This window comes from Pelophylax lessonae (assembly GCF_965119305.1).
Source record: "Pelophylax lessonae genome assembly, chromosome: 8".
NCBI lineage: Eukaryota > Metazoa > Chordata > Amphibia > Anura > Ranidae > Pelophylax > Pelophylax lessonae.
Genome location: NC_138775.1, coordinates 138,429,804 through 138,445,051, shown reverse-complemented (window position 1 = coordinate 138,445,051; position 15,248 = coordinate 138,429,804). Strand labels below are relative to the sequence as shown.

Genomic DNA, 15,248 nt, shown 5'->3' with positions numbered 1-15,248 from the left:
ATCCCAAGCACATCCAGCACAGGTGCAAGCAAGGATGCGCAATCCAGGACAGCAGCAATGGGAGGAAACAAGGAGCCGCACAACTGGGTGGAGATGCAAATCATAAAAGTCCAAATTTTATTGAGATCCAAAGATAAAAACACATCCAATGTGTGACCACAGCAGTCGGAGACATGGAAAAAGCACGGCGGTTGACGCGTTTCACGGGATCTACCGCTTAGTCGTAACCATGCTTAAACAATACAAAACAATGTTTTAAATAGAAAAATTTCATCTCATGTGCACCTCCCAGATCTCACTTGATTAGGCACACACAGCTGTAGATAGTAATCCCCAATTAAGGGCACACAGACCAGCAGAAATTGTTTTTATGTTTTAAACAGAAAAAGAAAAAGAAAAACTGCACCAGATGCATGAACAGAAAATATATATACATTAAATAAAATAAAGTAGAAACATATGTAATGTGTGAAATGAATATATAAAAAAACATATATATACATCTGGTGTAGAGATGAGACCCAAGACAGGGGAAATAGAATAGACCAAGAAAATGAAAAAATGAAATGAAGGTAATGAAAGAAATGGGCAGTGAGTAAAGCCTAAAACAATGTGATGAATTATACCCACATATATACCAAAAATATATATATATGTGTGAAAACGTATATCAATATCGTATAGCCCCATACATTGAGGGACATGGCCACAGCTGTATGTACAGGCAAAAGTCGATCCGAAAGGAGCCATACATCTTTAATCCGACACTAAAAAGGTATATATACATAGAATTCTCAATGAAACAGATGCATAAATATGGAATATATTGTCCACGTGTAAAAGAATTATATATTGAAAAATATGCAAAGAGATATATATATAGCAAAAAAGTTATTCACGCAGCTGTATAAATATATGAATAAAGACATGTACATACATACATACATGCGTGTATGTGCGGGACATCGCTTATAAATTCATATTGTCGCCTGATAATGATCAAACGAATAATGAATGTATATATATAGAATATTAATACGGACAGCACGCATATCCAAACACATATGGATCGAAAAGTGTGCTTAGAACATGCCATATGTAGGTCTATATATATCTAAACAAAAAAAAACCTAAAAAAAATGGCAAATATAAAAAGTCTGAACCCGTAAGATTGGCCCATAATTACAAGCTATTTATATCATCAATTTAAGCTATAATAGAAAGCAAAAAATATATATGCACACGTGGACAAATACATTCCATTACAAATAGTACATCACATATATATGTATTAACGTATCTGTAAAACATCTGTAGATGATAAAAGGAATATCCTCGATATTGTAAAACATACATATAACTATAAACAAGGACCAACTGAATGGTCCATTACATGTGTTGTCTATAAATAAAGGATATCTTAGCTGGGCTAGATAGACTAAATCCCAAAGAAATGGAGTAGACAATGCGCACAAGAAAAAAGAATGAAAGTGAGAGGGATGAAAACAGGGGAAGAAAAAGAAAAAGAAAAAAGGGAAGAAAGAAAAAACTAGAAAGAGTGAGAAGACACAAAATGACCGATCAATAATAGAAAAGAAAAAGAGATGCATGCATGCCAATAATGGAATGCATACACCCCAAGATCTAAATCATTCTTGTGTATAAAAATGGGTGACATCCCATTCAAAGTTTAAACCCCCAGGTAAGCGGGTCTGGAGTCTGTGAATCCAGAAAACTTCCCTCTTACACAGAAGGCGGAACACATCCCCCCCTCTTGTAGGGGCTATGACACGTTCAATTATTTGTACCGATATTAAAGATAGGTCACCATCATGTTCCAAATTAAAATGTCGAGCCACATTTGTGGATTTCCGCAATCTGACATCACTTAGGTGTTCTCTGAACCTATCTTTAAGTTTGCGTGTCGTGAGACCTACATACTGGACAAAACATTCCCTACAGGTGATAAGATAAATTAAAAATGAGGTGTTACAATTGAAAAACTTATCGATTTTATATACTTTATTTTCAATGGAGGATTTGAAAGTATCTCCACCCAAAATATGGGGGCAAGTAATGCAGTCCCTAGCACCACATTTAAAGTTGCCCTTTAAGTGCAACCACGTTTCAGACGTCTTTTTGTTGGTGCTAGTAAAGAGACTAGGGGAAAGATGATTTCCTAGTGTTTTAGCCCTTTTGGCTACAATATTCACTCCCCCCTCTAGGATTTTGGCACAATCCTTATCACCATACAGGATAGGAATATGTTTATTGATGATATGTTTAATCCTATTAAATTCTAAACTGTATGGGATAGTAAGATTGATAGGATCACTCTTGCCATCGGTTTTAAACGCTTTTTTATATTTGCCATTTCTTTTAGGTTTTTTTTTTTTGTTTAGATATATATAGACCTACATATGGCATGTTCTAAGCACACTTTTCGATCCATATGTGTTTGGATATGCGTGCTGTCCGTATTAATATTCTATATATAGAATGTATGTATGTACATGTCTTTATTCATATATTTATACAGCTGCGTGAATAACTTTTTTGCTATATATATATCTCTTTGCATATTTTTCAATATATAATTCTTTTACACGTGGACAATATATTCCATATTTATGCATCTGTTTCATTGAGAATTCTATGTATATACACCTTTTTAGTGTCGGATTATAGATGTATGGCTCCTTTCGGATCGACTTTTGCCTGTACATACAGCTGTGGCCATGTCCCTCAATGTATGGGGCTATACGATATTGATATACGTTTTCACACATATATATATATATATATATATATATATATATATTTTTGGTATATATGTGGGTATAATTCATCACATTGTTTTAGGCTTTACTCACTGCCCATTTCTTTCATTACCTTCATTTAATTTTTTCATTTTCTTGGTCTATTCTATTTCCCCTGTCTTGGGTCTCATCTCTACACCAGATGTATATATATGTTTTTTATATATTCATTTCACTCATTACATATGTTTCTACTTTATTTTATTTTATGTATATATATTTTCTGTTCATGCATCTGGTGCAGTTTTTCTTTTTCTGTTTAAAACATACAAACAATTTCTGCTGGTCTGTGTGCCCTTAATTGGGGATTACTATCTACAGCTGTGTGTGCCTAATAAAGTGAGATCTGGGAGGTGCACATGAGATGAAATTTTTCTATTTAAAACATTGTTTTGCATTGTTTAAGCATGGTTACGACTAAGCGGTAGATTCCGTGAAACGCGTCAAGCGCCGTGCTTTTTCCATGTCTCCGACTGCTGTGGTCACACATTGGATGTGTTTTTATCTTTGGATCTCAATAAAATTTGGACTTTTATGATTTGCATCTCCACCCAGTTGTGCGGCTCCTTGTTTCCTCCCATTGCATTTTGCCAAGGCACCCCTGAAAAATTCGGTGATTAGCTCATTCTTCTACAGAAAGCAGGTTGCACGGGGCTGTGCATGGAAGGGAGTAGAGGGAGAACAGAAACTGCAGGGCTTACAAGAGATGCCCTGCGTACAGAGGAGGGGGTTTTATGGACGTATGCAAGATGCTGAAGGTAGGCAACTGGGTAATCAGTCCCGATGTACTGACTGATCAACTGCTCATCCTTTTTTTGAGGCCCTTAAATGCCAGGCCAGCACAAATTCCCCCAAATGACCACTTTTTGAAAAGTAGAGCGTCCAAAGTATTTAGTAAGAGGCATGGTGAGTTTTTTGAAACAAAGAAATTCAATTTTGTTGTTTTTTTATATAAAATTGTAATTAACCCATTGTTTCTCACAAACCGCATAGGCATACTTACAATTAAACCCCAAAACACATTCTGCTAGACCTTCAGAGTATGAGGATACCACGTGTGAGACTTTTTCACTGCCTCCGTGCACATGGGGGCCCAAAGTCAAGGAGCTTAACCATCTCCTTCCCATCCTTCTTCTGACACTTCGCTCTACATGTAAAAATCCTTTTTTTTTTGCTAGAAATTTACTTAGAAGTTAGAACCCACAAACATATATATAGATTTTTTAGCAGAGACCCTACAGAATAAAATGGTGTGTGTTGCAATTTTTTATGTCACACGGTATTTGCGCAGCGTTTTTCAAAACAACATTTTTTGGAAATAAAACACATTCATGAATAAAAACAAAACAGTAAAGTTAGCCCAATTTTTTTGTATAATGTGAAAGATGTTACATTGAGTAAATAAATATACCCAACATGTCACGCTTTAAAATTATATCTGATTGTGGAATAGCAGCAAACTACGGTGCTTAAAATTCTCCATAGGCGACGCTTTAAACACCTTTACAGGTTTCCAGTTTAGAGTGGCACAGGAGGTCTGGTGTTAGAATTATTGCTCTCGCTCGGACTTTGACAACAATACCTCACGTGTGGTGCAATCACCCTTTACATATGCCTGCGGGAGTAACCTATGTGTTCGCATAAGCTCGTAAGCACGGTGGGACGGGGGCACTTTAAATTTCTTTTTTTTTTTACAAACTTTATTGCTATCACAAGGGACGAACAACATCCCTTGTGATAGCATGGGCTGTGACAGGTCCTCTTTATGGAGAGATTTGGTGTCTATTAGACCCTAAATCCTTCATATGGCCTCACATGCAGCCGATCGGACCGAGATCAGTCTGGCCGCTGGTGGCCAGGTAAACAAAGGGGTGGAACTGGAAGTGACGAATACTCCAGTTTTCCAGAGTTACAGAGAGGGGAACTACGTCAGTTTGATGGGACTGGAGAGCCCAGGAGAGGCGGCGGCGGGATAGCGGCGGGACCCCCTCCCACAGAAGTGATCGAGCGGCCAATTAGCCACTCGGATCACTTCTAATTTGCAGAGAATTACTGGCTGCAAATAACGGTACCGGGATGATGCATCATCCCGGTAAAAAACTCAAACACAAGGATGTACGGGCATGTCCTTGGGTGGGAAGTGGTTACAGGCCGGGGACTCTTCAACCAGTGGGGCTATGTCGCAACCAACCTAGCGCTTGCTGGCCAGACTAGGGTGACCACTGGATCTAGATTATCCAGCCCGTCACCCAGTCCGGAAGTTGATAGTAGATCTCACAGGAAAAATCCAGAAGGAAAAAATGTTCTATCTAAAAAATGTTGCCAGGACCAAAGATCCCAGCAAGGAACTAGGTCATCACTCCTGACTAGGCAGGAAAAAAACTGAGTGACTACTATAGCAGGGAAAGGGAGTATACCCCCCGGGACTGCCCATGGGTGTAGCTAGAAGTTTTTTCTGCCTAGTGTCCTACTCCTGTAGGGGGCAGTATAACCAAATGGTCAAGAATGACAGGAGCTGTGTCCGTTAATGAACGAAGGAGAAAATGTTTTCGCCACTGTATGGTTAGAAACCAGCTGGATAAGTTATGGGATGTGTGGATGGGTTGGATGTATTATTCCAAAGAAATCCCTGATGACTGAGAATTTATAGGCATATATGATTGGCTAGTTTTATACTCTCCTCCCCCAACAAATTAGACTAGATTGGACCCTCTTGCTGCTTATGATACACATAGAGTTATGGGCCTCCCCATTATGCAGCCTAATTTCCTTTGCACACCTGGATGTCATCTCCTATATTTGTTGTGGGCATCTTTACCCAGGAACTCTTTTCTCAGGTTTTATGTTTTGTACGCAATATTGTACGTTGTATCACATGCACTCAATATCACATGCTAAGGATCTGCCTTCTTCTGATATTATTTGCCATCTCCTAATGATTGCAGTTCATATTCTGGGTCATATTTTCACCGGTCAATCATTTTTCTTGCACTATAGTTGTATGTTATTATGCATTGTTATGACCTTATGGAGTTTTGTACAACGCATAGGCTTTGTTAATTGTGATTTTTCTTTTTACTGTTTTTATTGAACTGTAAAATCTCAAAAAGATATCAGGGAAAAGAAAAAAAGAAAATAATCTTAGAAGGATTCTAGATAAAACACTGTAGTCAGATGTGAATTTGACCCGACCTTCTCCAAAATATACTGCTGCTTGTCATCAACCTTCTGCTTATGTCGTAAGACTCCCTATTACAATAATGGTAAAAAAAAAAAATCTCCTCAGTAATACATTTACAAACAGTGAAAGATGGTGGACATGGAAGAACGTAGGATGGGTTCTGTCAAATGCCTAATCACAAGTCTGGAAGGAGAAACGAAATAGCCCTTTACCCAGTCTCAAACATTACACACTTAGCACTGCGCTAGAGTTATCCTTTAGGCAATACACTTAAACATTTATACAAATTTTATGTAAAGGATACAATTTGGCTGGCTGCTGCAAGGATTCTGGAGGTATAATAATATCATCGAAAAATCCCAGAGACACTACAAAGGAGAACAGCGAGTTATTATCCTGCCTGCTCTGGAATATCTCACAGACAAAATAATGCAAGCGTCTTGTTAAATGACACATCATTTCACACCAAGAAAAGATGGTTTCCCCTGGGACAGGATATTTACATTAAGTTGCCAGTTACATGAAATAGTAGTCTCACTTCTTCCAGAAGAGTTTTGTTGAAGAATAAGCCTTTAAAACAGCATACCAGTCTTCGAGTGTATCTTGTAGTTTATTAACCAAATGTTGGCATATATTACAACTCTAAAATATTAACATAGACAACACATTTTTATTACGCTTCCATAATAAAAAATGAGATTGTACCAGGATAGGAATGATGTTAACCATAACCAAATCTGCTTGATTTTTGGACCCATATACACTAGTGCACAGCTTACTGCATTACTTCAACGCTAGATTGGCTGTGTGTTTTCGATGCCACCCAAAGCATAGATGTGTAAAGTCTGTGCAAAGTAAAAAACAAAAAAAAAAAAAAAAAAAGAGTCTGGTGCATTTTTTTAAAATTTCACATAGATTTTTTATAGATTGTTCCTTTTCGTTAAAAAGAAAACAAAAAAAAAGTAAAAAAGGGTTTCCTTTTTTAGTTTGTACATAAATGAATAAGGTGCTAAATATACCAAATAATGAATTACATTTCAGTTTTGAACAGTTTAGAAATCACCACTACTAGTAATAACAGGTGCATTTTCTAATACACTAAAATGCTGCAAGCCCATTTAAAATGGATAGCCTGTTTTAATGCAGCCATGCCTCTAAGCTGAACTCAAACCCTACCTTCAGTCGTACAGGCTACTCTCCTGTATTGAAATTGCTTACTTTGATTTCACTGCACACACTGAGTTTCTCACACTGCTGTAGAATTTATAGCAAGGACAGATACAACCCACCTAATCTTCTGTCAGAAGGAAGTCTAGCTTTAAATTATCCAATTTCTCCATAGTCTACCCCTTTCATTCACTGGATTACAGTTCTTTCAGTCCTAGAGGCCAAGCATCATATGTGGACAAGGACCAAGAGGCAGTCCAAAACTTGCATCATGGCTGAGGGATCTGGAGAGGAATACAAAGTGAGGATAATGTGATGTTTTCTGGAACAGCACCCCGTCGGCTCCCTTTGTGTACAGGCACCACAGCAGTTCTTTTCCAGCTAACCCTTGGTGGGGCAATCCTACGTGTCATGATCTGGTGGTAGCTTGCAGCAAAGAAAACCACTATGGTTTAGACTTTATACTTTCATGCTATTATTTGATGTCGGGCATACATCTTTGTGATGCTTATCTGTAGCAACTCTGAGGTGCTTTTCTTCTCTAGTTCTCCCAGCTATATTTCCAGAATGTGGATGTATACAATGATATTATAGTCCTAAAATTTACTATGATTCTTTTTAAAAAAAATCTATAAAAACCATTGAAACAGAAAACCAATATGGTTTCTGGACCACCTTCACAATCAGGAACTCTAGTAAAGACCAGCTGTCATTTACAGCTTTGGATAAAACCTGTGTCTCCTGCCAGGGGACGCCATAACAACGTGACCTGTTAGCCACTTGCAGCCCTTGTATAGCCGGGCTGACATGAGGGGGGAAATATCAGTGCACAGAGCCATTCAGTTCATATGCTGACAGCCTTGACAATAGAATAAGAAAGCAGAGATGAGCAGATCCTTGTGCTGCTGGTCTGTAACTGATGAAATTATAGTCAACACAGACTGGGTCGGTGCAAAGCAAAGTAACAAAGTAACAAGATCTGAAAAGTAGTGGCAGATTGCATAGTGTGTGTACAATTATTTCTGACAGGTGCCATCTGTGTAGAGCAAATCATCCAAGACGACATGTGGCAGCTTTTTGAGTACAGTGATTGAATTATCTGGGTACAGTGACTGTTCTGGGTTTGTTCCTAATGCTTGATAAAAAACTGTACACAGTGCCAGCAACACTTCTACAATCTACTAGTGTAAGGAATCAAACTGGTTTCAGACGATTTTGAGTGAGTTTTGACAACATTTCTACTGCACTGCTTGCTGATATACAGTACCGTGCAACTATGTTTTCGTGCAAAGTTCAGTTGCTTAGCCTTGCTTCTATGCCCTTCGCATGAAAAAACATAGGAACTGGGGTAAAGAAAAATGGCAGCAGGTGCATTTCTACAAATGGAGTTGGGAGATTTGGTCAGGATCAATGGTGTCCTTGATGCTGAGAAATACAGGAAGATACTGATGGTATGGCATGATACTCAATCATGCCATACCATCAGGAAGGCGTGTGATTGGCCCCAAATGTATTCTCTAGGAGGACAAAGACAACAAACATACAGCCAATGTCATTAAGAACTATCTTCAATGTAAAGAAGAACAAGAAGTCTTGGAAGTGATGGTTTGGCCCTTACAGAGCCCCGATCTCAACATCAAGTCTGTCTTGGATTACATTAAAAGACAGAAGGATCTTAGGCAGCCTATATCCACAGAAGATCTGTGATTTGTTCTCCATGATATTTACGAACAAACTACCTGTCCAGTTCCTTCAAAAACTGTGTGCAAGTGTACCTAGCAGAATTAATGCCGTTTTGAAGGCAAAAGGTGTCACACCAAATATTGGATTTGATTTCTCTTCTGTTTATTTACTTTCCATTTTGTTAATTGATAAAAAAACACACTATTAACACTTCTATTTCTGAAAGCACTTAATTTACATTATTTTTTTCCACAAATGCCTACAACTTTTGCACAGGACTGTATGTACCCAAAGACCTGCATGGCATGCATAACCCTCTACGGCTTCATTCATTCTGTTGATCAATGCTTCCCACACCTCTCCTGCTGCATCTTAAATATGTCCCCACCAGTTACTGGTTCTCCAGTTATCATGGGGCAGCTCTGACTTGAGGAAGCAAAGCCTTGCCTCTACCAAGATGACCGCCTCCACATACAGACAGTGCAAAATAAGGCATGATAAGTCAGCTTTGAAGAATAAAAAAAAAAAAAAAAAAAAAAAAAAAAAAAACAGCGGCAAAGAGACCACAAGCAATACAGACTAATGTTTTGCCCTCGGCTTGTTGTTTTTGGGTAAAGTTTCCACAATACAGGTCCAGCAATGTTTAGTCCAGCAAAAATGACATGAAATGTTGAGGTATTGTAAGGACACCAATCAAAGCATCAGTATATCAACCGTTATTTAGTCATAATCAAATCATATATTTTTGCATATTTTGGACAGTAAGGCACTATCACACTCACCATGTACACCTTCTGGGCTGCAGCCTTTGATCTTTCCCATCAGGATTTCATCAAGAAAAGGATGGAATACAACATATCGGAAATGAACTGAAATGAACAAAGACAAAAACACAGCATTAGAGACATAGAAAAAAACAATGGGATTTTTGACTTACCATAAAATCCATTTCTCTGGTGTTCATTGACGGACACAGCCCCCGATTCTTCTTCACCATTGGGTTATACTGCCCCCTACAGGAGTGGGACATTAGGCAGGAAAAAGCTTGACTATGCCTATGGGCAGGCCCAAGGGGTTATACACCCACTCTAAGCTATAGGCACTTAGTTTTGTTACAAGCAGTATCAGAAGAGAGGAGTACCCCACAGAGGGGTGGGTGCTGTGTCTGTCAATGAACATCAGAGAAATGGGTTTTACAGAAAGTCAAAAATCCCATTTTCTCTTTCATGCATTGACAGACACAGCTTCAGGAAGTCCCGAAGCAGTGTTAAACTTGAGGGGTGGGAAAAAAGCAGAACAAAAATTCCCAAGGTTAACCATAGCCAACCAGGTAACATGGAGCTCAACCATAAACAACTGGAGCGTACCTGAAAAAAATACACGCTCAAAGAGGACAAGGTCATCTAGACAGCAGCCAGCAAAACCTTGCGGCCAAAAGAAGCATCCGCAGATGCCGACACATCCACTTTATAAACATTTTGTAAAAGTATGCAGCGACGACCAGATGGCTTGCAAACCTGCGTCACTGACTATTGATGACGGAAGCCCAGGATACACTAAGCGTCCTAGTAGAGTGCTCCTTGACAGGGAAAGAAAACCTGACCCCTGATGCAATAGCCCTGAACCACCGTCTGATCAATCTGGAAATGGTCGTAGAAGAAGCAGACAACCCTTTGTTAGGGCCGTCCGTGAGCACAGAGAGTCTGATTCCTTAAAGACTCTGTAGCTGCCAGGTACATCCTAATTGCCCAGACCATTTCAAGGCATCCAAGGCAATTTCCTTCGGATGTTTGGCCTGGGACACAGGGAAGGTAACAATGTCCTCATTCAAATGACAGTCAGAGACCACCTTAGGAAGGAATGACAGACAGGGGTGAAGCACCACCTTATCCTTGTGAATCACCAATAAGGTGAACAATAGGATAACGCCGCCAGTTCGGGCACCCTTCGTGCAGAGGTGGTAGTCACCAAAAAAGGCCACCTTCTGGGGTAGCACAAGCAGGGAAACCTCCCGAATATTTTCAAAGGGAGGCTTCTGTAGAGCTGAAAGCACCACATTAAGATCCCAGGGCGGCAACGGAGCCCGCACTGAAGGAACCGAATGTCAGCCATCCTGAAGAAAGGTATGCACCAGAGAGTGTGGGGCCAAAGGTCGTTGGAAAAAGACCACCAAAACCGATACCTGGTACTTAATAGTACTCAAGGCCAATTTCTGTTCAACCCCCCCTTGAAGGAAGATTAAGATTCGAGCCACCAAGAAGAAGCGAGTATGAACCCCAAGAGATTCATACCACGCAATGCAAGTCTTTCATGTACAATGGTAGATCTTAATAGAAGTAGATTTCATAGCTTTCAACAGCGTAGGAATCACAGACTCAGACAAACCTCCATCCATCAGCACCTGGCGTTCAACAGCCAAGCCGTCAAAGCCAGCAACTGTAAAGCAGGATGGAAGATTGGTCCTTGGGACTGCAGATCCTCCCTGAGAGGAAGTCCCCAAGGAGCATCGGTGACCAGCCGTACCTAATCGGCATACCAAGACCGGCGAGGTCAGTCTGGACGGAATCCTTTTTGCTTTGATCCTGCACAGGAGTTGTGGCAGAAATTTGAGAGGGGTGGAGCGAACCGGTCAGCCCACCTTAGAATGCCAGCTGCTTACCGAGCCGCCAGGAAAATACTTGCCATCTCTAGAGACCGTGGATCCTTGTCCCACTTCACCAGAATCTCTTTAGCAGAGATCTTGTGTGGAACTGTGCAAACAGACTGCCTCAAGGGTGGACACCTTCAGGACCAGCACCCACATGGAAAGCCCAGGGGGATGACCATCTGATGAACAACAGAAGCTGAATTGCCTCCTGCAATGTCTGGAGTTTTTCCAGAGGAAGAAACATGCTGGCTGAGGCCGACTCCAGATAGTTCCTGTTAGGGATACAAGTGGTAGCCTGATGGCAGAGGAAGGCCCCACTGGTGCTGGAGGGCGGAGCTTAGACGGGACCCCCCAAGGTAAGTGACACCGGCTAACCTGAGGTGCGGAATCTAAGTATCCACCGGTTTTCGCCAGGGCCTCTAGTGGTGAGGATGGACTTTGCTGCGTGTGGATACCAGGTCGCAGTCCTCAGGGTCGCCCCACCAAGGGAGAAACCGGTCAAGATCCGAAGGCAGATAAGCAGACAAGGGAGATCCGAGAGAATGGTCAAACAAGCCGGGGGTCAGGACGGGCAGCAGGTCAACAAGGTCAGGAACAAGCCAAAGGTCAAACGGATATCAAACAGGTAACAGGAAGCAGGCTTCAGGAACACAGGAAGAGCTGCAGACAAGACAGCGAAGACACAGTGCTTCTGAGCTGTTTAAATAAGGCAGCCTGTTTGCCAATTACTGCAATCAGTCTGCTCTAGGTTAACCCTTTGGATTGCAGAATCATGACAGCACATCAGTGTGCTCAGGAAGCATTCCTAACATTGCCCCCCCCTTAAAGGCAACCTTCCGGGTGCCCAACAAACTGCTTTTCTGAGGATGGGCAAGAAAAAACGCCTGGATCAGGTCTCCGGCATGAATGTTACTCTCAGGTTCCCATGAATTCTCTTCCGGCCCATAACCCTTCCATTTAATAAGGAACTGAAGCTGGTTACCTCTTTTCCGGCAATCAAGTACAGCCTCAACTTGGTACTCCATGTCGCCATCCACCATCACTGGTTCCGGAGGTCCAGGGCTTCTGCCGGGGAAGGCGTCGGGAACTACGGGTTTTAAAAGAGTGACATGGAACACAGGATGGATCCGTAGGGTATCAGGTAAGGATAACTCATAGGACACGGCATTGAGTCTTCTTTTAACGGGGAATGGGCCGATAAACCTGGGAGCCAACTTCTTGGATGGGCATGCCAAGCGGAGGTTAGCTGTGGATAAAAAGACCTGGTCACCTGGTTGGAGAATCAGTTCTCCCCTCTTTTTCCCATCAAAGATTCTTTTGGATGCTATCTGAGCCTTGGCCAAGGTGTCCTGCAGAAGTTTGTTGTTACTCGTGAAGAAGCCAATGGTGACCTGAACTGCGGGCACTCCGGAATCAGATGGGAAGTCGGGCAGAAAGGAAGGATGAAATCCATAATTGGCAAAGAAGGGAGATTGGCAGGTGACAGAATGTCGTGAATTATTAAAGGCAAATTACGCAAATGGTAGTAATGCTACCCAGTCGTCCTGGACGAAGGTGGTAAAGCACCGGAGATATTGTTCCAGGGTCTGGTTCGTTCTCTCCGTTTGCCCGTTCGTCTGCGGGTGGTAAGCTGAAGACATAGATAATTCAATTTTTAGTAGCTTACACAAGGCCCTCCAAAAGCGTGACGTGAACTGTACCCCTCTGTCCGAGATAATGTTCTTGGGTACCCCGTGGAGTCGCACGATCTCCCTAATAAAGACTTCTGCAGTTTCTTTCGCAGAGGGGGTACCTTTGAGGGGTAGAAAGTGGGCCATCTTAGTAAGCCGGTCTACAACCACAAAAATGGCGGAGCACCCGGCCGAAGGTGGAAGTTCCACGATAAAGTCCATGGCGATAGTTTGCCAGGGCCGGTCAGGGATGGGGAGTGGTCTGAGGAGACCCCACGCCTTACTTCTGGTGGTTTTACTCCTGGAGCAAGAAACACAGGAAGACACATAACTTCTGCAGTCTTTTTCCATTTCAGGCCACCAGAAGGTGCGTTGCATGAGGTCAAGGGTCCTATGAACGCCAAAATGGCCAGCCAGAGGGTGGTCATGGCAGGCAGCTAGAACCGAAACTCTGACTCCCTCTGGGACAAAGATTTTGTCCTTAGCCCACAACAAACCATCCTTGCGTGACAGGGGTATCCCAGGAGGACCGGAAATGTTGGCAGAGGCTTGCTCAAGATGGGATTTCAGGCTAGTGAGCAGGAGCAGGAAGTTTTTCTCTGACAGGATAGTGTCAGGTACCAAATCTTCTTTAGGATTATCAAACATCCGGGACAGGGCATCCGGTTTGACATTTTTCGACCCGGGCCGATAGGTAATATGGAACGAGAATCTGGAGAAGAAGAGTGCCCATCGGGCCTGGCGGGGTCTAAGTCGTTTTGCAGATCTTAAGTATTCAAGGTTCTTATGATCGGTAAATATAAGAATCGGGTGTGATGCTCCTTCCAGTAGATATCTCCACTCTTCGAGAGCGGCTTTGATAGCCAGGAGTTCCCGGTCCCCGACATCATAATTTTTCTCCGCAGGAGAGAGTTTCCGGGAAAAGAAGGCTATTGGGTGAGTTAAGTCTTTAGTTCCCTGTCTTTGGGAGATGACTGCCCCGACCGCAACTTCCGATGCGTCTACCTCCAGGAGATAGGGTAAGGCAGGATCCGGGTGACTCAGGATAGGGGCAGAGGTAAAATGTTTTTTAAGAACCGAGAAGGCGGACTGAGCCTCTGGGGTCCACTGGAAGCGGACATTCTTCTTAGTAAGGTGAGTAATAGGGGCTATGATGTTGGAGAACCCCTTAATGAACCTCCTATAAAAATTGGCGAAGCCAACGAAGCGCTGTACTCCCTTTTTGTCTGATGGAGGTGGCCAGTCCAGAATGGCAGAGACCTTCTGAGGATCCATCTCTATTCCATCTGTGGAAATTATTAACCCCAGAAACGGGATACTGTTCTGCTCAAAAACGCACTTCTCGGCCTTGGCGTAGAGACCATGCTGGCGAAGGCGACCGAGGACATTTCGAACGTGCTCGCGATGCTGCTCTAGGGATGTTGAGAAGATTAGGATGTCATCCAAGTATACGTTGACGAAGATATCCAATTAATCCCTGAAGATGTCGTTCACAAAGTGTTGGAACGTGGCAGGAGCATTACAAAGGCCAAATGGCATTACCAGGTATTCAAAATGTCCGAATCTAGTGCGGAAAGCAGTCTTCCATTCGTCGCCCTCCCGGATGCGCACCAAGTTGTACGCCCCACGAAGATCCAGCTTAGTAAACAAGACGGCAGATCTGAGTCTCTGAAAGAGTTCGGGGACTAGAGGAAGGGGATAACGGTTTTTAATAGTAACTTTATTTAAATCCCTATAATCAATGCATGGCCGGAGAGTGTGATCCTTCTTCTCTACGAAGAAGATACCTGCCCCTGCTGGAGAGGTAGAGGGACGGATGAACCCCTTCTTCAGACTTTCGTCTACATAGTTTTTTAAGACGTCCAGCTCACGTTCAGAAAGTGGGTAGATCCGGCCGAACGGGATTTCGGCTCCTGGGAGCAAGTTGATGGGGCAGTCATATGGACGGTGGGGGGGCAAGGTCTCTGCTCCCCGTTTGCTGAATACATCCAGGAAATCATGGTATGCTTTGGGCACCACAGAACATACATCAGGTTCAGATTCAAGACAGAACAGAGTCTTGGGGAATTCAGGAGGAGTGG

The 15,248-nt window shown here is 42.3% G+C and overlaps 1 protein-coding gene across 1 annotated transcript in view; it reads right to left on the bottom strand.

Moving 5' to 3' along the window:
• POLR3H (RNA polymerase III subunit H) overlaps nucleotides 1–15,248 on the bottom strand; it is a 53,279-nt gene that overhangs the window by 16,794 nt on the left and 21,237 nt on the right. Inside the window, exons 3-4 of the mRNA XM_082265119.1 lie at nucleotides 9,633–9,719; nucleotides 6,305–6,368 (exon numbers count right to left, since the gene is read on the bottom strand). Of these exons, the coding sequence (XP_082121245.1) occupies nucleotides 6,305–6,368; nucleotides 9,633–9,719 (151 nt within the window). The remainder of the gene's footprint in view (nucleotides 1–6,304; nucleotides 6,369–9,632; nucleotides 9,720–15,248) is intronic.